The 22115-nt window shown below is 42.3% G+C and overlaps 1 protein-coding gene across 18 annotated transcripts in view; it reads right to left on the bottom strand.

The window, feature by feature from the left end:
- LOC125454128 (R3H domain-containing protein 1-like) overlaps nucleotides 1-22115 on the bottom strand; it is a 164923-nt gene that overhangs the window by 95113 nt on the left and 47695 nt on the right. For 10 of the 18 annotated variants that reach the window (XM_059647415.1, XM_059647412.1, XM_059647411.1 and 7 more), the window contains exons 4-11: nucleotides 21947-21982; nucleotides 19307-19396; nucleotides 17275-17313; nucleotides 14683-14806; nucleotides 14501-14579; nucleotides 12469-12528; nucleotides 12243-12383; nucleotides 232-340 (exon numbers count right to left, since the gene is read on the bottom strand). In XM_059647415.1, coding sequence (XP_059503398.1) covers nucleotides 232-340; nucleotides 12243-12383; nucleotides 12469-12528; nucleotides 14501-14579; nucleotides 14683-14806; nucleotides 17275-17313; nucleotides 19307-19396; nucleotides 21947-21982 — 678 coding nt within the window. Of the gene's footprint in view, nucleotides 1-231; nucleotides 341-12242; nucleotides 12384-12468; nucleotides 12529-14500; nucleotides 14580-14682; nucleotides 14807-14955; nucleotides 15550-17274; nucleotides 17314-19306; nucleotides 19397-21946; nucleotides 21983-22115 lie in introns of those variants that run through there. The other 8 variants (XM_059647418.1, XM_059647422.1, XM_059647427.1 and 5 more) reach the window with 5 other exon arrangements.

The raw sequence follows: 22115 nt of genomic DNA, 5'->3' as shown, positions 1-22115 counted from the left end.
AGCAACAGTCCAAGATGCCTGCTGTATATGCAGCAGTTTATAAACTAGTCTAGTAGTGTCTGAATGCACCATTTTGAATGAGTGTTTTCAAAGTTGACAAATTCCACAACATGAAACTAGAATATAACTGCTGCTCCAGAAAGAAATATATAAAACCTAAAACAGCAATACAACAACTTTTGCTTTAACAGAGGGATGAAATCCAAGGCTGCAGTCAAATCAAGCACTTACTTGGTTATCATCTTTGTCAAGGCTTGAGTTATCTCGTTTTAAAATATATCTCTTCTGAAAATCATCACTTGTATCATCTTTTATATGTTCACAAAACTTCTGGTCAGGTCTAAGGAAACAAAATTGAACTGTGACTGACTGAATTAAGCAAATTACATATTTCCAAATCATCAATGGCAGACAGTACCAAATCCAAAAATTCTACTTTTCTCCTGATTTTGAGATGGTCTGTTTTCAATCTGTGCAAAATGTTCAAAATTCTCTCAAAATGCACCATAATGATTTTTCCATCTCTTGATTCAAATCAATTCGGTCAGTTTTCTGAGCAAGGAGTCAAATAAGTGTTCTCGGTTCACATCTGCTTCTTTTGCAAGTTATTTCAAATCTGTGCTCATTTATTTTTATGAGTGGGATGAGTTTATCCCTATTGACTCTACCTATGCCCCTCATGATTTTCAAAACTTCCACCAAGTCACCACCTCGATGTTTCTTCCAAGAAAAACAGTGACAACTTCTCCAATTTATCTTCATAATTGATGCTTCTCTATTGCTATTCTCAGAAACCACTTCAGAACTTTTAATATATGCTCATTCTTTCTGAAGTGTGGCAACCAGAACTGCATATGATCTTTGAGTTGAGGTTAAACTGGTGTCTTTAGCAAGTTCATTATGACATCCTCATTCTTGTCTTATGCTATTATTTAATAAAGCTGAAGATACTGTATGTATTAACTGCTTTCACCACTTGTCCCGTCACCTTCAATGTCTCATACAAAAAGTTGTTTTCTGCGCACCAATTTACTCTGTTTTATTCAGTTTAAATAAGTATCAATACTTCACTTTATGCACGCTTGCAGAATTTTATGAAAATTTGGGATTTCTTCCCAGGAAAGACATCAAATTCTCTCTCTAAAGGCTGTTACCTTGATGATATCAATGGGCCAGCCTTCCACAAATACATGGATGTTTTCTGTTGCCACGATTCCTGCCCCTGTCTACTGACTTAGTTTTCAGACTTGTCTGACGTGCAGTCTGGCAGTAAACTGCAAATTCCTTGAACAAAGCATTGGGATGATTAACAGTTATGGTTTTAAATTCCCATCCCAACTGAAAACTGCATTTTGGAAACCAACTCAAGCTGGTGACCGGCCTCCGCCTTACATTTAAGCAAACAGTTTGCAACTTTGATGCAATAGCTCAGCTGAACTTCATAGAATCATAGAATCCCTACAGAATCCCTGGGAGCAGGTCATTCAGCAAATTGAGTTCACACCAACCCTCCAAACAGCTTCCCTCCCAGATTCACCCCCTACCCTCTCCCTGCAACCCTGCATTTACCATAGCTAATCCACTTAGCTAGCACATCCCTAGATATTTTGGCCATTTAGCACAGCCAATCCACCTAATCTGCACATCTTTTGACGAGGGAAGGAAAGCGGAGAACCAAGAGGAAATCCAAGCACACATGGGGAGAATGTGCAAACTCCACAGAGACAGTCGACGGGGGTGAAATCCGGTCCTTGGTGCTGTGGGGCAGCAGCACGAACCAGTGAGCCACAATGCTACCCTATTTAACCTGAATTCCTTAAATGTTTCCATTCCAAAGATCACAGCCACACTTCCCACTTTATTTTCTATTCTTCAAGCAACATGGGCATTGCTGGCTAGGCCAACATTTATTATCCATCAAAGAACGAAACATGCTGTGGGTCTGAAGTCACATGTCGGTCAGACAGCAGATTCTCTTCCCTGAAGAGCATTAGTGAAACAGATGGGCTTTTCTGACAATTTACAACAGTCATCATTCAACTCTTAATTCAACTTCTACAATTTGCTATGGCAAGATTCAAACCTCGGTCTCTGCATCAATCATCTCAATAATTCCACTGATCTATACAAGCTTCTATGTCCTTATTATTCAAATTCACAAGAAAATCTTACATTTAACATGTTCACCTGCCCCACAACTTAGCCCTCAGGTGCCATTTACTGCTGAGACTGATCTCATGCATCTAAACTCTCTGCTCCTTTACTGACAACAACGAAGTGTTGTAGGCCCAGTGAAAATATGAATTCAGTGCAGGAGTATGCCACTGAGCTCCTCTAAACTGTGCTGCTATTCAACAAGATCATGATTGCTCTGACTTTGGCATCAACTCTGCATACCTACAAACCCCAAAACCAGAGCGTTTTTTGGTTAACAAGAGAGGCAACCTTTAGCCTTGAAAATATTCCATCACCACAAACCCAGGGAAGAGAGTTTCAAAAACTTAAAACACAAAAAAAATTCTCATCTCTGGCTTAAAGTTCTCATTCCTAAATTAAACCTTGTGCCTTAATTGAAAGTCTTGCCAAAGGAAAACATCTTATTCTGTAACCACCCTGTCAAGTGCTCTCAGAACCTTATGTCTCATGAAAATCACCTCTTGTTCTTCTAAATTCCAATGGAAGACAGACACAGCCTGTCCAATCTTTCATTGCAAGATAATCTACTACAATACAGGCTTCAGTGGAGCGAATTCTTCTTTGAACTGTGTCCATGGGACATAAGAACTAGGAGCAGGAGTAGGCCATCTAGCCCTTCGAGACTGCTCCACCATTCATTAAGATCACGGCTGATCTTTTTGTGGACTCAGCTCCACTTAGCCGCCTACTCACCATAATTCTTAATTCATTTACTGTTCAAAAATCTATCTTTGCCTTAAAAACATTCAACAAGGTAGGCTCAACTGCTTCACCAGGCAGAGAATTCCACAGATTTACAACTCTTTGGGTGAAGAAGTTCTTCTTTAACTTAAGTCCTAAATCTGGTCCCCCTTATTTTGAAGCCTTGCCCCCTTGTTCTAGTTTCACTCGCCAGTGGAAACAATATCCCTGTTTCTAGTCCATCTATTGCCTTCATAGTTTTATATGTTTCTATAAGATCCCTCTTCATTCTTCTAAATTCCAGACAGTACAGCCCCAGTCTACTCATAAGGCAACCTTCTGAATTCCAGAATCCGTCTAGTGAACCTCTTTTGTAACCCCTACAGTGCCAGTATATCATTTCTCCAGTATAAGCAACTAAAGTGGCACATAGCATTCCACATATGGTCTAACCAATACCCTGTCGAACCGCAGCAGAAAATCCCTACTTTCACATTACATTCATCTCGCAATAAACAAAACATTTCACTCCTAGAGGCACTAAGAACTGCCGATGCTGGAGTCAGAGATAACACTGTGGAGGTGGAGGAACACAGCAGGCTAGGTAGCATCAGCGGAGCAGGAAAGTTGACGTTTCAAGTCGGGACCCTGCTTCAGAAGTGGGGGGGGGGGGGGGATGAGATCTCCAAAATAAACAGAGAGAGGAGGGATGGGGCTGGCACTATCGCCCACCCCTTCCTCCACTACATCGATGATTGTTTCAGTACTGCCTCATGTTCCCACGAGGAGTTGAACAGTTCATCCATTTTACTAACACCTTTTACCCCAACCTCAAGCTCACCTAGACCATCTCAGATATCTCTTCTTCCTGGACCTCTCTGGCTTTTTCACTGGTAACCACCTTGAAACCGACATCTATTTCAAGCCCACTGACTTGCACAACTACCTCGACTACACCTCCTCTCACCCACCTTCTTGTAAGAATATGATCCCCTACTCCCAATTCCTCCACCTCCGTGTCTGCTCCCAAGATGGGGCGTTCCACTCCCGAGCATCCCAGATGTCTTATTTCAAGGATCACAACATCCCCCCTTTGGTGGGTGAAAACACTCTCAACTGCATCTCTTCCATTTCCCATACCTCTGCCCTCACATACCCTTTGTGCGATAAAAACAAAGGCAGAATCCCCCCTGTCCCCACTAACCTCCATATTCAACACACCATTCTCCACCACTTGCAATCTGACCCCACAACTGAAGGTAAACTTCCGCCCCCAGCCCACCTGCCTTCCATCAGAGCCACTTTCTCTGCAACTCCCTCATCCAATCCACACTTCCCACTAGCCCCACCACCCCTGGCACCTTTCCCTGCAACTGCAGAAGTGCATACCTCCCTGTCATCCCCACCACTCTGACCTGACACAACCTGTTCATCTTCTCTCCCAGCAACAAAACCAAACAGACAAAACGTGCCCAGAAACCATAACCACTCTCCCCTACTTCAAAGACATTTTGGAAATGACTGCCAGACTACTCAGACCTCTTGGCATCACGGTAGCCCACAAACCCACCAACACACTATAACAGCAGCTAATGAATTTAAAAGACCCTATACAGACAACAAGCAAAACGAACATCATCTACAAAATACCTTGCAAGAACTGTGACAAACACTACATTGGACAAACTGGCAGAAAGCTAGCCACCAGGATACGTGAACATCAACTAGCCACAAAACGACAAGACCCACTATCACTCGTATTCTTACGTACACGAGGAAGGACACCACTTTGATTGGGACAACACATCCATCCTAGGACAAGCCAAACAGAGACACGCACGAGAATTCCTAGAAGCATGGCATTCCAACTGGAACTCCATCAACAAACACATTGGCTCCAAATCAATCTACCATCCCCTGAGAAAAAGAACAGAAAGTGACATCACCAACACAGGAAATGACATCACCAACCCAAGGAAACCTAAACAGACAAATAGAAAGCGGGACATAACACCAGCGCTTTGTCGGAGGCTCACTGATGATGTTACCTAGAATGGTGACGTAAAGTCTGAAAACTAACCTTCCAGCTCAGCGAGCAAACTCACATACAGAACCTCAATCTGAGCTACAAATCTTCTCAAAACTTGCTTCTCTCCCACCTATCCATCCGTCCCACCTCACGAACCAACTGCCTACCTGCACTCACCTATCACCATCCCACCTACCTTCCCCAGCACAACCCGCCCTCTATTTCTGAGCTCCCTTCCCCCTCCCCCATTTCTGAAAAAGGGTCCTGACCCAAAAAGTCAACTTTGCTGCTCCTCTGATGCTGCCTGGCCTGCTGTGCTCCTTCAGTTCCACACTGTATTGACCCATATGTCATCCCAAGTCACTTGCTGTGATTCACGGACTGATGTTTCCCAGATCCCACCTTACCTCACATGTTGAGGAATCTATATTTAAATATTATGTGACTTTCCTATTCCTCCTGCCAAAGTGGACATTCAATTTTTTATGTTACATTCTTGAATTCAGATTGACTGCTCATTTAATCTTTAATCCCTTTCCAGATTCCTGTCTTTTTCACAACTTAATTTCCTACCTACTGTTGAATCATCAGCACACAGTCAGTTCTGACATAATATGCGTTCCTTTGATGTGAATAAGCAGAGGAGAACACTATTTGGCTATCAGGAAATTCCATCCCCATCACTTTCAAGTGTTGCAGTTAATGTAGGATTTTCTGAACTGCGAGGTTGTGCAAGAATGCAATTATTGCGTTACATCAGAACAGACTGTACTTAGCAATTTATTCAGTCCCTTCATCCAAATGATTTCTATTGACTAAATAATTGAGGCCCAACACCAATTCCTGTGATACACCATTGTCACATCCTGCCAACTCAACCAATCCATTTATGCTCATCCTCTGTTTCCTACCTGCCAAGCAACCGTAACACCTGGCATAAATCTAGGCACAAAAACAACAATGACAGATTCAGTAAAACTAAAGAACTGTGGCAATCAGAAACAAAAACAGAAATTGCTGGAAAAACTCAGGTGTGGTAGTACCTGTAAAGAAAAAGCACGAGTTGACGTTAAGTGATTCTTCTTTAGAACCTTGAACCCAAGATGTTTCTTGGCTAATTTCTGTTTGTTTCTTTTTTTCCTGTTTAATGACCCCGAGACGATGCAAAGGTCACTTTGCGGCCATCCACTTTGGGTCAAATTTAGTCGAACTGTCTCGTGGATTAGGCAGGCAACAACCTGACACAGTCATACTCTCAAAATCATACCAGAGAATGAAGCAGACTTCACTGTCACCATCTCTAGATGCCCCTCTTCCCTGCAGGACAGAACCAGCAGAGGTGGTGGCACAGAGATCATACAACAGGTGGAGTTGCCCTGGGAGTCGTCCACGTAGGCATAGATTTTAAGAGCAGGGTATTTATACTGGAACATGTTACGGACCAGGCCAGACACCCCGGAAAAAACTTTGAAAGGTAGCCGTGACCCTAACTTTTCTTACTTTAATGGTAGATGTGAAGTGCATATTCAGGATGTGATGAGATGGGCCAAGCTACCTGATGTTAAGCAAAATACAACTTATTTAAACACTATAGTTAAACTACAAACAGAAGAAAGGTGGGGGGGGGGGAAACGAGGGTGAGGGCGAACGGGGGGGGGGGAGAAAGAGGGAGGGGAGGGAGAGAGGGGGGAGAGAAAAAGAGGGGGGGAGGGAGAGAGGGGGGGGGAGGGAGAGAGGGGGGGGGGAGGGAGAGAGGGGGGGGGAGGGAGAGAGGGGGGGGGAGGGAGAGAGGGGGGGGGAGGGAGAGAGGGGGGGGGAGGGAGAGAGGGGGGGGGGAGGGAGAGAGGGGGGGGGAGGGAGAGAGGGGGGGGGAGGGAGAGAGGGGGGGGGAGGGAGAGAGGGGGGGGGAGGGAGAGAGGGGGGGGGAGGGAGAGAGGGGGGGGGAGGGAGAGAGGGGGGGGGAGGGAGAGAGGGGGGGGGAGGGAGAGAGGGGGGGGAGGGAGAGAGGGGGGGGAGGGAGAGAGGGGGGGGGAGGGAGAGAGGGGGGGGAGGGAGAGAGGGGGGGGAGGGAGAGAGGGGGGGGAGGGAGAGAGGGGGGGGAGGGAGAGAGGGGGGGGAGGGAGAGAGGGGGGGGAGGGAGAGAGGGGGGGGAGGGAGAGAGGGGGGGGAGGGAGAGAGGGGGGGGAGGGAGAGAGGGGGGGGAGGGAGAGAGGGGGGGGAGGGAGAGAGGGGGGGGGAGGGAGAGAGGGGGGGGGAGGGAGAGAGGGGGGGGAGGGAGAGAGGGGGGGGAGGGAGAGAGGGGGGGGAGGGAGAGAGGGGGGGGGAGGGAGAGAGGGGGGGGGAGGGAGAGAGGGGGGGGGAGGGAGAGAGGGGGGGGAGGGAGAGAGGGGGGGGAGGGAGAGAGGGGGGGGAGGGAGAGAGGGGGGGGGAGGGAGAGAGGGGGGGGAGGGAGAGAGGGGGGGGAGGGAGAGAGGGGGGGAGGGAGAGAGGGGGGGGGAGGGAGAGAGGGGGGGAGGGAGAGAGGGGGGGGAGGGAGAGAGGGGGGGAGGGAGAGAGGGGGGGAGGGAGAGAGGGGGGGGAGGGAGAGAGGGGGGAGGAAAAAAGAGGGGGGAGGAAAAAAGAGGGGGGAGGAAAAAAGAGGGGGGAGAGAGGGGGGGTGGGAGGGGGAGAAAGGGGGGGGAGCAGAGCGAGAGGAGGGAGGGGGGAAAGAGGGAGGGGGGGGAGAAAGAGGGAGGGGGGGAGAAAGAGGGAGGGGGGGGAGAAAGAGGGAGGGGGGGAGAAAGAGGGAGGGGGGGAGAAAGAGGGAGGGGGGGAGAAAGAGGGAGGGGGGGGAGAAAGAGGGAGGGGGGGGAGAAAGAGGGAGGGGGGGGAGAAAGAGGGAGGGGGGGAGAAAGAGGGAGGGGGGGAGAAAGAGGGAGGGGGGGAGAAAGAGGGAGGGGGGGGAGAAAGAGGGAGGGGGGGGAGAAAGAGGGAGGGGGGGAGAAAGAGGGAGGGGGGGAGAAAGAGGGAGGGGGGGGAGAAAGAGGGAGGGGGGGAGAAAGAGGGAGGGGGGGAGAAGGGAGGGAGGGGGGGGAGAAGGGAGGGAGGGGGGGGAGGAGGGAGGGGGGGGGAGAAGGGAGGGGGGGGAGAAGGGAGGGGGGGGAGAAGGGAGGGAGGGGGGGGAGAAGGGAGGGAGGGGGGAGAAAGAGGGAGGGGGGGAGAAAGAGGGGGGGGGGAGAAAGAGGGGGGGGGGGAGAAAGAGGGGGGGGAGAAAGAGGGGGGGGAGAAAGAGGGGGGGGAAGAGGGGAGAAGAAGGGGGGGGGAAGAGGGGAGAAGAAGGGGGGGAAGAGGGAGGAGAAGAAGGGGGGGGGGAAGAGGGAGAAGAAGGGGGGTGGGGAAGAGGGAGAAGAAGAGGGAGAAGAAGAGGGGGGGGGAAGAGGGAGAAGAAGAGGGGGGGGGGAAGAGGGAGAAGAAGAGGGGGGGGGGAAGAGAGAGAAGAAGGGGGGGGGGAAGAGGGAGAAGAAGAAGGGGGGGGGGAAGAGAGAGAAGAAGGGGGGGGGGGAGAGAGAGAAGGTGGGGGGGGGGGAGAGAGAGAAGGTGGGGGGGGGGGAAGAGGGGGGAGAAGACACACACACACACACACACACACACACACAGGGAAAGAGAAAAAGGAAAGAAAAAGAAAAAGAAAGAAAAAGGAGGAATTAGAATAACTTAACTAATTGGAAAGCCGAACTGAACAATAGATATACAGTGCGTGTTCTGAATGAACAGTTCTAGTATGGCAACATCCCAAAAACACACCCTTTGGCACAGAGATAAATTCAGACACACATTGTTATGTGCAGTTCTTCAATCAAGGAGGAAACAACGAGAGAGAGATTTTAGAGAGCGGTGTTGTGAAGACTCATTTGCTGAAGTTCCATCTCTTCTGGCACCCCAAGCAGCTTTTGACTGCTACAGCTTTAAAAAAAACCAGAAAGCCTGGTCTGTGAAAGCTGACCTCTGCCCTTTCATTTTCCAAATCTTTTTTAAAAAATCCTCGAGGCCTCCTAAGTTATTTAATTAAGTCGTTTTCAGTAGCCAGGTTGGGACCTCTGCCTTTGCAAACCCTCTTCCAAAAAGCTCCCCGAACAAAATAACCTCTTTAAAGTGACAGCACCATCACAAACTTTATAAAGTATTTGTTAGACCTAAATTATCGTGTTAGTTCAGGAATCCATATTATAGGAGGGATGTGACAGCATGGGAGGGGGTGTAGAGGAGTGCAGCTTGGACTGGAGAGTTTCAGTTATGGACAAAGATTGGACAGACTGGAGTTCGTCTTCTGAGAGCATTGGAAATGAGAGGAGATAATGATTAATACGTATACAATTATGAGGGGCACAGATTCAAAATTCACTGCCTCTAAGAGTGGCAGAGACAGAAACTGTCATACCACTTATATTTGTATTTACACTGCAAAGGTATACAAGGCTATGGGTCAAGTGCTGGAAAATGGGATTAAAATAGCTAGTTGGTCATTTTTGATCAGCTTAGATGGTCTGAAGGGCCTTTTTCTGTGCTTTTGATTTCTAGGACTCCAAATTCCATGAATCTTGTGGCATCAGATAAAAAAATGGCAAAGAAACTGGCTGCTGATTACCACGATTACCATCTCCCACTTCAATTGAAAAATGAGCACTGTCCATGTTGTACACCTGGAGGAAGCAGAAGCAGAAGCAGGGCAAGAGTGCAGAATGTACTTTGGGTGGAAGGCTTCAAGACTGTCTTAGCAGTACACTACTTACTGATCTGGTCCTACAGAACGTAGCTGCTAGACTTGGTCTTTGGCAGAAGAGGGAAATATATACTCGGCCTCATCTTCACCAAACTGTTCATTACTACCATAGTGCGAAATGGAGTAGATTGAGAACAGGTCCAGCAGCTCAAAGCAGGCTATCCATTCGGCACTACATGTTATAAAGTAGCAACAGAATTTTTTTCCCATACAGTTTTTAGGTTAATCTCATGGCTTGGCATGTCCCTCACATTACCATGATCATTTGAATTCAGTCATCAATGTAGGAAAGCATACCACTACCTAAAAGAAATAGGTGATAGCCTGACATTCAAAAGTAATGCTGAGGATGTACAGGATGCTGGCGTTCTTCTGGAATACTGTGTCCTGTTCTGGTTGCCCAAATATAGGAAGGAACAAGTGTAGTAGAAGGCTGAGAGGCAACCTGATAGAAGTCTACAAAATAATGAGAGGTATTGATAGCGTTAATTGTAGTTGTCTTTTCTCTGAGAGGGGGGATTTCAAGATTAGGAGAGTGCATTTTTAAGGTGAGAGGAGAGAGATTTAAAAAAGACATGGGGCAAATTTTTTACACAAAGGGTGGTTTGTGTGTGGAATGAACTTCCTGAGGAAGTGATGGATGTGGGCACAGTTACAACATTTAAAACATATTTGGTTAAGTAGGTGATTAGGAAGGGTTTGGAGGGATATGGCCCAGCAGCAGACAGATGGGACTAGTTTAGTTTGGAATTATGTTTGGTACGGACTGGTTGGACTGATGGGTCTGTTTCCATCTGTCCGACTTTAATTCTCTATCTATGCCAATTTAACTCCTACACTACGAGCTCTTATTTTTCAAAGGAGCCACAGATGTGGCACTTTGGCTAATGTCTTTTGGATATCTGAATACTGTACATGCATCACTTCCTCATCATCTACTTGCTTATTACTTCCGCAAAGAACACAAATTAATCAGGCATGATTTTCTTTTCATGAAATCATGTTGACTCTGCCTAAGTGACTTAAGATTTTAAGTGCTCTGCTATAACTTCTTAAATAATTGATTCTAGCACTTTCTCCGTGACAGGTATTAGGCTAATTGGCCTATAGCTTCTTGTTTTCTATCTCCCTCCTTTCCGAAGTTGGAGAGGACTTCCGCAGAATCTAGGATGTTTTGAAAAAGTAAATACAGCGCACCCATCTTCTCAGCAGCAACTTCTTTTAACACCCGAGGATGAAGCCTATGAGGGTCAAATATTTGCCAGATTTTAGTTCTTTGCAATTTTCTCAGTTTCCTTTTCTGATGATTATGATTGATAAAGTTCTGGATGTGAGTTTGCTCGCTGAGCTGTAAGGTTCGTTTTTCAGACATTTCGTCACCATTCTAGGTAACATCATCAATGAGCCTCCGGTGAAGCGCTGGTGTTATGTCCTGCTTTCTATTTATCTGTTTAGGTTTCCTTGGGTTGGTGATGTTATTTCCCGTTCTTTTTCTCAGAGGATGGTAGATAGGCTCCAAATCAATGTGTTTGTTGATGGAGTTTCGGTTGGAATGCCATGCTTCTAGGAATTCTCGTGCGTGTCTCTGTTCGGCATGTTCTAGGATGGATGTGTTGTCCCAATCAAAGTGGTGTCCTTCCTCATCTGTATGTAAGGATACTAGTGATAGTGGGTCATGTCTTTTTGTGGCTAATTGATGTTCGCGTATCTTGTACAGTGTATTCAAAAAGAACTGATACCCAATGAACACATTCCGCCATTTTCTCAGCAACAAACCCAAACAAACAGACAAAACGTGCCCAGAAACCATAACCACTCTCCCCCACAAAGACATTTTGGAAATGACTACCAGACTACTCAGACCTCTTGGCATCACAGTAGCCCACAAACCCACCAACACACTAAAACAGCAGCTAATGAACTTAAAAGACCCTACGCAGACAACAAGCAAAACGAACATCATCTACAAAATACCTTGCAAGAACTGTGACAAACACTACATTGGACAAACTGGCAGAAAGCTGGCCACCAGGATATACGAACATCAAATGGCCACAAAAAGACATGACCCACTATTCACTAGTATCCTTACACAGAGATTAGGAAGGACACCACTTTGATTGGGACAACACATCCATCCTAGGACATGCCAAACAGAGACATGCACGAGAATTCCTAGAGGCATGGCATTCCAACTGGAACTCCAACAAACAACACACTGGCTCCAAAGCAATCTACCATCCTCTGAGAAAAAGAACACGAAATGACATCACCAACTCAAGGAAACCTAAACAGACAAACAGAAAGCAGGACATAACACCAGCGCTTCACCGGAGGCTCACTAATGATGTTACCTAGAATGGTGACAGAACATCTGAAAATGAACCTTCCAGTTCAGCGAGCAAACTCACATCCAGAACCTCAACCTGAGCTATAAATCTTCTCAAAACTCGATTGATAAAGTTCTTCATTCTCTTAATGCCAGCTCCAACTCAACATTCAAGTGAATGTTTATGAAAATAATCAAATTATTAGCTCAATTATAAACAAAAACATTTCACTGTTTAAATTACTTACATTCTTGTGTTGCTAGTTTTGTTTATGATCACAGCCTTTCCTGTTTGGTCGACATTGTGATCCAATCCAAAGTATGCAGCCACTCTGTGCAACAACATCCTATGGTAGGAGGTCATTGGAGGAAACTTCCTATATTGAATACTGAAGAGGAAGAAAGAGACACCACTGGTGACAATACACAAGCCGTGAAAACATGTTGAGCTAATGTATTGATATCAGCTCTTACTTGTTATTACTGATAAAATCCAGAATTTCTTGTTCTAACTTCAGCAACATCATTCTATCCCTGGAGAACAAAAAAAAGAGTCCATCAGCAGCATTTATTTGCCAAATACGCAACACGGTTCAAATAATTGAAATGAAGCAACCAGAAACTAACATAATTTTTCCATCAATGATGAGCCCACTGCCAAGACAGCGAGTCCTTTTAGAAATGGAGTCATTGCTATTTTGTGGGCAATGCCCAACGCATACATTAAGGCTCTACGAACATTTTTGAGATGAATGATGAATTAGTATTAAAGTAAAAACCAAAAAAAAACCAAACTGTGGATGCTATAAATCAGAAACAAAAACAAATTACTCGAAAAGCTCAGCAGTTCTGCACATCTGTGGAGAGAAATCAGAGTTAATGTTTCAGGTCAAGTGACCCTTCCCCACAACTCTTGACCTGAAACGTTAACTCTGATTTCTCCCCAGAGGTGCTGCTAGACCTGCTGAGCGTTTCCAGCAATTTCTATTTTTGTCATCAATGAGTTAACACTATTGGTTTGGTGGTGTTGCTTGACCCAGTTGCGAGTTCTATACTGTGTTAAACTGACACTATTCACGAGACGAACACTTGTAATATCACTGTAGGAAAGGACACTTGTATACTTCAAGACAAAACAGAAATATGTATTACTGGAACAGTCTTTGGAGAAACAGTTAAAAGCCCTTGTAGGATTTAGCGTCATAACTTAAAAGACACATGAAGCAGTTTCACACCTTTCATTGAACAAAAGAAAATATCTGGAAGAATAACTATGATGCTTGTTATCTATGTAATGTTGTACATATAATCAACAGTCCAAAGATGCGCAGGCTAGGTGCAGTGGCCATGCTAAATTACCCGTGGTGTTCAGGGGTGCGTGGGTTATGGGGAATGGGTCTGGGTGGGATGTTTCAAGGGGTGGTGTGGACTTGTTGGGCCGAAGGGCCTGTTTCCACACTGTAGGGAATCTGAAAATAATCAACAAATAATCCAACAACTTGATTTGAAAACACATGCTTTCGGAGTGTCAATCCCCAAGGAGGACTGACGCTCCAAAAGTTTGTCTTTTCAAATAGACCTGTTGGACCAGAACCCTAGTGTCGTATGGTTTCTGACTTCAATATTATAGTAGTTCAAAAGCTGAACAACTGCAAAACAGGAAGTGTAACCGTGGATGGCAGCTATTAGTAAAATTATAATTTTGTTGATATAAGCTGTGTTAAATTTAACCAACGTTAAGTCAATAGTTAACCATTTCTTCACAGGTTGACATGGCGGAGTTCGACTACATGCATAACCATGGCATATACCATTGCAATTCTAGCACAAGGCTATTCAATGCCTCAACATGTTAATGCTTCAATTATATTGAATTTAATTTCACAGTCTTGCTCATTCCTCCGTGTAGCAAACTATTTGCTGTGCACACTTGCAATATCACCAATTATTTAATTAGTGATCAACATTAGAACACCTTATACAGAAAGTGTGCACTGTTATTTGTGTAGAAAATGCTGAAGTGTGAATCTGATTTGAAAACAAGCAGATTTTGGCACAGTAGTTTTTTGTGCACTGCATAACCATATACTGGATTTTCATAATGCAGTTATTGAAGAGCTTACGCCAGCTTCGGTTCTTTAGTAAAAGTAGTCTTTCAATATCTCCATTTGGCAATAATTTTCTTGTTTGTACCTTTGGAAATGTAGATTTTTGTGTGTTTATCAATTATGTGGCAGTAACATATATTGTTTGAAACTGCTGGTAGTGGTCCAAAATTCTTCAAAATTGTTACGGCAACTATGGTTACAACTAACAGCTGCTAAAAGGAAGGTGAGTATACAGTTATTTGACCAATAAATATCAACTGGCTGGTTTCATCTTTCACCTCAAGTACAAATATTAAAATTTCCTAATTTGTACAAAGCTATGCAACATGAGCACTATGTAGCTTAACATATGACACATCTTCAAAATGTAAAATCAGAAATGTCAGTTTAATATATACCTGGGATTATTTTTCAAAGTATTTACTAAAAATTCATGAAGATCTATTCCAGTGGAATCTGTGTATTCTTGGCTGGAATCTAGTCAAGAGAGGGAGAATGAAAAGTTTCATTCATTCACAAGTAAATCATTAATTACGAAAATCTTGAAATATTTTCACGAAGAAATGCAATCTGCACAAACCTCTTGACAACATTTTTTTCTGTATTTTGTCTGGTTTCTCTGCACATTCTTCCTTTTCGGTTTCATCTTTAATAGTCTGATCTTCTTTATCAAATGCTTGTGTTAACTGGAGGTGAATTTTATCCTGTGAAAACACAAAGTAAATTCTAAGAAAAAATTCAATACGACCAACAGATTCAACCTATTAATGGTTATTGTGGGGCAGGTAACACACCATTATTTTCAATATATTTTGCCAAATGTTTGAAATCAATTTGGAAAATGTGTAAATACCTTGGATGGTGTGTTATTGATCCACTAAGGAGACTCAAGTTTCATATCATTTCAAGTTAAATGGAAGAGAGCCAGTAAAATATTGAATAAGTTAGATGACATAACTATGAGATACACTCTCATGACAAGCAAATCAATTATTACAATACAAAGAACAGGCAATGTTTGGTAGAAAGCAAAGATCAAAGGGAAAGATGAAATTATGAAGCTACAAGTCTTATAAAACTGCTCGCTTTCCTTTCAAAAGGAAAAGATTGCACAAAAACTTCCCAGTCACTAGAAAGTGACCTTGCTCACATACACAAACAAAACTGTTTCACCGTGCACTCAAACTCATGTTGACGAGACAGACTCTTATACATATTTACCAACATAGCTGTACTAGGAAGCTCTGGCAACTTGATGCTGGCTGACAACAAAGCAAAGAATAACCCGTTGCTTAGGCTAGAGTTATCACTAGAGCTGAAGGAAGGCTTAGTGATCATTCAAAAGGTACAACTCATTAGCAGGTTTCTAGCTGCATTCCTCGCTTCCGATTCATACATTTTCTGTATCTCCAATACAAAGTGCGAGCAAGAGAACGATAGTCAATGGAAGGTCTAGCTCTGAGGGGTAATTGGGGAAGCTGGGGGTGGGGCGGGGGGGGGGTGGTTGAGCAGGGGGTGGAAAAGAGAGGGAATAACAGGGAGAGAGGTATGAAAGATCAAAATCAAAAGATGACGATAACCAGAAGAAATGAAGATTCATCTGACAACATGATGAAAGATGAGATTGATAAATATAATTAAAGACAAAAAAAGGTGCTGGTCCAGTGAACTTTTTACAACTACAAAAAGACTATTCAAATATTATTAGTGGAACCCCTATGATCATTCATGAAAGTGGAAATTCTCCCTCCATACTAGTACAATCAATAGTAATTTTCATGAAGATCTCTTGTTTTGAATAAGACATTCAATATTCGAGACATGCTTGGGTACTGGGGCTCGTCCTCACCATTTACCTGCTTGTCTCACTTCTGGCCTGTTGTTTATATTATTCCTGTATACGTCCTGTCCTTTGTGGACTGAAAATGTTATTTCCTCGATAGTATCATGCTTCAGTTCCTTTTGGCTTTATGAAAAAGCTTTTAAATGTTCGCATGCCAAGGAATTGTGAACTGTATAACACAATGTCTCAAACACATGCTGTACCTTCATTCTTCCTTAAACTTCCAAACAACCTTTAACATTTCCCAGTTTTTGCCTGCACAATCAGAACACCACAACACTGATTCTGACCAAGTAAGCCAATGTTGGTTCTGGTCCAACTAACTATCCTTTGATAGGCCACTCGCCAAACCAGGTTCATCTAAAAATCACACAGACAGCAAGAACTGCAGATGCTGGAGTTAGAGATAACACAGTATGGAACTGGAGAAGCACAGCAGACCAGGCAGCATCAGAGGAGCAGGCAAGTTGATGTTTCAGATCAGGACCCTTCTTCAGAAGAACAATTTTCTGAAGAAGGGTCACAACCCGAAATGTTAACTTTCTTGCTCCTCTGATGCTACTTGACCTGCTGTGCTTCTCCAGCTCCAAACTGTGTTATCTCGTCGAATCACATGCCTGTTAAGATCCCTCAACATTTCTTTTATCTCTGCCACATAACCTTCAATATTCCTGCAAAACTGCAAGTTTACTTTTAAAACAGCTGTCACTGCAAGGGTTTCATAGCAGAAGTAGTCTTTTTGATATGGTTAAAGCCATGGTCAGAAGGGCTCAAAAGATTGAAAGCATCAAATATTCGAAAGAGCCAACAAACACTAATATTAGGGTGTTTTGGGTCAATCTACAACCTTGGACTGCAGCAGTTCAAGAAAGCAGCTCACGGCCACCTCAAGGACAACTAGAGACAGGCAATAAGTAATGGCCAGCGAGCGATACCCATGTCCCACGAGTCTATAAAACAAAAACTTCAGCAATCATTTCATTCAAAAGAAGTAGACAACCAAGGAATAATGAAGAAAATAATTATTTAAATCACAATACAGAAACAGGAACAAGATAGGAGGGCCAATAATTATTATTTTGTCTGTACAGTCTGCTGGGAAATACAGATATTGGAGCTACAGTGCTACCTACTGTTGGGATATCCAACATTGCAAGTTCGACTGCTACCTCTGGGGTTATATGCCAGGCATTATCAAAATGGCAAGTCGGGAGTAAAGCACAAGAGTATGACAGAATCTATGTACACAACTGCACAAGAAAAACCTCAACATCCTCATTAGACAGATTACGTATTTGAGCAACTGGTTATTTAACATTTTTGATTTACCTTCTCTACCACACCAACTGTCACAAACCCCTTACGATCCTGGTTTCAAAACATATCAAGAAAATTGGATTAAATTACTTAACACATGAAAACAAGACGGAGAAAAAAACAAGCATGGTTATCACTCAAAATCACAACACTGAACAATCTCAATTATTCCGGTTTCAACCTGCATAGATCACATTACTAACTTGGCTAGTTTTCTTTTATTCCTTCATGGAATGAGGGCATCACTGGCTAGGCGAGCACTTATTACCCATCCCTAATTACCTGGGGGGGCAGTTAAGGTCTGGCATCATGTGTAAGCCAGACCAGGTGAGGATTGTAGTTTTCTTCCCTAATGGACATTAGTAAACAATCGACTCACGGTCATCATTAGTTGATTAGACTTCTAATTCTAGACTTTAAAAAAAATTTCAAACACCACTATCTGCTAACATGGGATTTGAACCCGGGTCCCAAGAACAGGGTCTTCGGATTAACAGTCCAGCAATAATGCCACCAGGCTATCACCTTCCCCTGTTACCTCTAAGCAATACACAAACATTTCCCAGGCTGGACTGTCTCACTTTCACTTGGCGCACTGAATCCTGTTTCTTTTTAAAACACAATCATACCATATTGATGAAATAGTGAACTCTATCATTTGTGCGCACACACACACACACACACACACACACACACACACACACACACACATCCAAAATGAACAAAACTGTTTGCAGCAAGACAAGTGTACAATCTAAGTGCACAGAGTTAGACAGAGCAACTAATCAAAATCAAAGAAATCATAATTAAAATTGTTTAAAGTTATGGTGTAAACAGTACCACAATTCACCAAGTTTTAACACCATGAATAAATAACTCAAACTGCACTTAAGTATTCCGTCCCCAGTCTGAATTCGGCCTCCAACACAGTTTCAATGAAAACTGTGCAGAAGTTTGAGGAACAACATCTAATCTCTCAATTAATCTTTCAAAACCTTCCATAACCAACAGCAACTTAACATCACAACTGCTGCTTCTAAGTTTTTGGACAAAACGTTGTTTTCATGGTGATGCTTCTGAAGCTAATGTTAAACTTCAAGAGCTTTGTTTGTATAAGTGAGTTTTATGTTCTGCAGAACATCATTCATGACTTTTTTGTGCACCCACTAAGCTATGTTTCCTCGCTTAAAGAAAGCTGGCAAATCTGGCATACACGATACCTATTCCTGCCCTAAATTTTCATATGGGTGATGACAACCATTCACAGCTTCAAAACTCAAGCTGCATGTACAAACTTTCAATGTGGTATAGCTGCATTCAGAGATTCATTTCCAATAAATGGTTAATCAAAGTACTACATCGAAGAGAAAACATAAATGTAATGATGAAATTTGAATCCAATGACTGCATCTTCTAGTCTAAGCAATGAACTTGCCAGTATTAAACATTCATACAAAGTTAATATTTTCACATTATTTTAAGTACAAAAGCAAATCATGAAGATAGAATTCACATAATTTAGTTTTCTTGATGGTAGACTGAAAAAAAAACACCTCTGTAGAAATCACCACTTATCAACTGATCTAATTGAAAAGGGATTTCGATTAATATTTAAATCCAAAAACTGGAAGCTATCTTCTTTGTCGTGCTGTATGACCTTTAAAAGTGCAAAGATCAATGTAAACACAAAATAAATCGTAAAAATTATTACAAGATATAACCAATACAACTTTTAAAAATTCTAGAAAATACAATAAAGCAAACAGGATTAAAATTTGGTTGAATTCTTCCTACTGAAGTATATATACAGTCTATAAAACTTGGATTTATATACACATTCTTTTCCTCGCATTACCACCAATCAGCTCCTTTCATCTTAATTTAAATTGATATTGTTGCAAGGTAATTGGTGTTCATGAAAGGCACGTTGAGAATTTATCAAGACAGTTACTTCTCTCTGAAATGAAAGCATTTATTTCAAGTAGCAAAATACTACACCATCAGACAAGGGTTTTTGCTTAATCCATTTACTGTTGCATGTTACCTGATTATCCTGCGGAACATCAGCTGTGGGCGGAGGAGAAGACTCTTCACACACAGCCAGGCTCCTTACTAGCTTTAACTTTGCATTTGACTAAAGGAAAACATTCATTGTTAGGGCAAATGCAGTGATGTAGAAATATATTTATCTACATTTATTTCATCAAACATCAGCTCTTTGCAACAGTATACCCGTAACAGCTTAAAATGAATTTTGAAAAAAAAAAACTTTTATTTTCACATATCTATTTGAATTTTTCATTGGAAAAATTGCTTGGATAAATCAACTCATCCTTCCTTTTTATGTGGTCTGCCCAAAGATGTTCATCATCTGTTTGTGCTCTGGCCTGAGCAGTTTTTCTTGACAGTTCTGTCAGTCATGGTTTGCCACTATCTTCCATACTCAGGGACAGGATGAGGAGGCAGTTAACAAATCTACCTCAGTCGGAACAGGAATTGAATCCATCCTGTTGGCATTCATCTGAAACACTCACTAGCTATTTGGCCAAATGAACTAACCAGCTCCTGCTTTAAATCTAAGCTCTTTGATTAGGTGAGGTGACAATGATTTAAAATTCCATACTATGTTACGGCAGGATACAATTTTCCAATGGTTATTTTGTTTAAATACCCTATATACTTGAGTAAAAGTCAAATCATGTAAAAGCCGACCCCTTATTTTTGGGCAAAAACCTAATTTTCCATATACCTCATGTAAAAAAGTCAACCCTAGTTCTTCACAGATAATTCGGATTTTAGGGCAAGTGCTAGATGGTGTTCATTCTCATCTGTCAAAGAATCTTCACAAAGTGTATCTTCACACCGAAGATGGAGATGAAAAGAGGATTCAGTGTTTTAATTTTCAAATAGTACTATGTTAGTGGCCTGCAGATGGAGATGAAGTGCTACCATCCAGTCTCCCAGGTTTGATGTGACTTTGTTTTCAACTCCAGGATACTCTGGCATTTTAGCAGATTTCTCTTCATCAGCTTTCATTCCTTTGTCAGAGTTTCAAAAGAATGAACCCAGTAATTGAGACACTTTGGAACCAATGATTTACTGTTTCACGGAGGATGACAGAGAGCTTTGGACACAGGAGTAAACGGAAAAGATTCAGGTTTACTTCGTGAAAGAACACTCAGGTTTTAATTTAAAGGGAGAATAAATCGATCTGTTTGTTTTTTTCTGCTGACAATAACGAATGCTCATGTGAGCTGTGATACTATGAGACATTATGACTTTCACTGCAGTGTTTGTTTTTCATGGTGCTAGGGTCGCAGAAGTACCAGTAATTAACAATTTTTTTTTATTCTTTGTTCATCTGGAGATCAATTGGGCGTCTGCTAACAATACAGTATTTTTTGACTGTAGATTGAATTTCAGCCCCTCAAAAGTAGTGCCAATGTAATAGTTGACCCCATAAATTTAAACGTACAAAGTCTAAAAATTCAACCTTTACACAAGTATATACAATAGTCAATTCTAATTAATAGGTACAAAATTGAAAACCCAAAAACACAAATATCAATTTCTTTTAAAGTGGGCCTGCCATTTATACAGGGGACAAGTGTACACTTCTTGCAAGTATATAGTTTTACACTTATAATAAAGCAGCATTTACCAGTCTATAATTCAAGACAACGTTGCCAAAATCATTAGAATAGGAATACTGAATTTAATTCTGTTGTGAAATTGTCAGATGTGAATTTGAAATGATGTTGCATATACCCACATAAATGAATCTGTTCAAAAGGTAAACTTAAATTTAGTGCCATCTCCCAAAATGTGAGATTCTACGTTTAACTGATTAGACAGGGCATCAGAGTTCAAATTTGACATACTTTACCATTACATAAATTCAAGGTGTCATTAAGCATCTCACAACAGAGAGGCACATAATTTTGTACGATTCCAAAGCACACCCAAAAAAAAAATGGATAAACTATTTTTCGAGAGCTGTTGACTCGCTTCAACATGGCTACTATTTGAAGAATACAAAATGTTATCAAATTATTGCTGCACATTAGGAACCAATGAAAACGTATTCTCTCAAAAAAATTGATTTGATCTTTGGTTGATGTCTCAAGACAACATTTCTCATGCCAGCCCTTTTCTTAAAAAAAAATTAATGCACCTTAGTGGTGCAATGTTTTCCGAGTTTGAATAAAATTGGCAACTGTCAACACCCAGGAGCAAACAATAAATTTACTCTTTTTGACAACAAAGTCCCAAAATGCAAAGAAAAGTTTGCTTTGAGCTCCAAGCGCTAACTAAGCACACCACCATGCAAAATTGCTACTGGTCCAAAAACGCTTTCACAAGAGCAGAATCAAAAACTACACACAATTAAGCAATCACAAGATATAGATACATCTAAAAGCACCTGACTCATTTTCAACTGAGCATTGAGAACTTTACTAAGTGAAGCACTAAGCCAGTACAAAAAGCACTGCAAACTATTTGGACAGCAAAACCTAAATTGGAGCAAGTATACATGCATGAGAGTACAAACTTTTGAGGATACAATGCTGCAATAAATGAAACATGATTTAAATAAAATACATTTCTAGCAAACAATAGTCATAATAGAGTCATCAAGCATAAATGGCTTCCTCTAGCATGCTATGACACACTTCTACTATACCTTTGACTTTTTCCCCGCCTGTCCAAGACTTTGTCTCTGCACAGTGGACAAGAGATCATTGCAGTAAAATAGTTTAATACACATGACAACAAATTTCCAAAAGGAGTAAGCTTGTCATATCCACCTGAGCCAAATAGCATTTAATGGAGTTTAATAAAATAAAATAAAT

The sequence above is a fragment of the Stegostoma tigrinum genome, chromosome 7, assembly GCF_030684315.1.
Source record: "Stegostoma tigrinum isolate sSteTig4 chromosome 7, sSteTig4.hap1, whole genome shotgun sequence".
Taxonomy (NCBI): domain Eukaryota; kingdom Metazoa; phylum Chordata; class Chondrichthyes; order Orectolobiformes; family Stegostomatidae; genus Stegostoma; species Stegostoma tigrinum.
The sequence above is the reverse complement of the archived record's forward strand: the minus strand, read 5'-3'. Positions and strand labels throughout refer to the sequence as shown.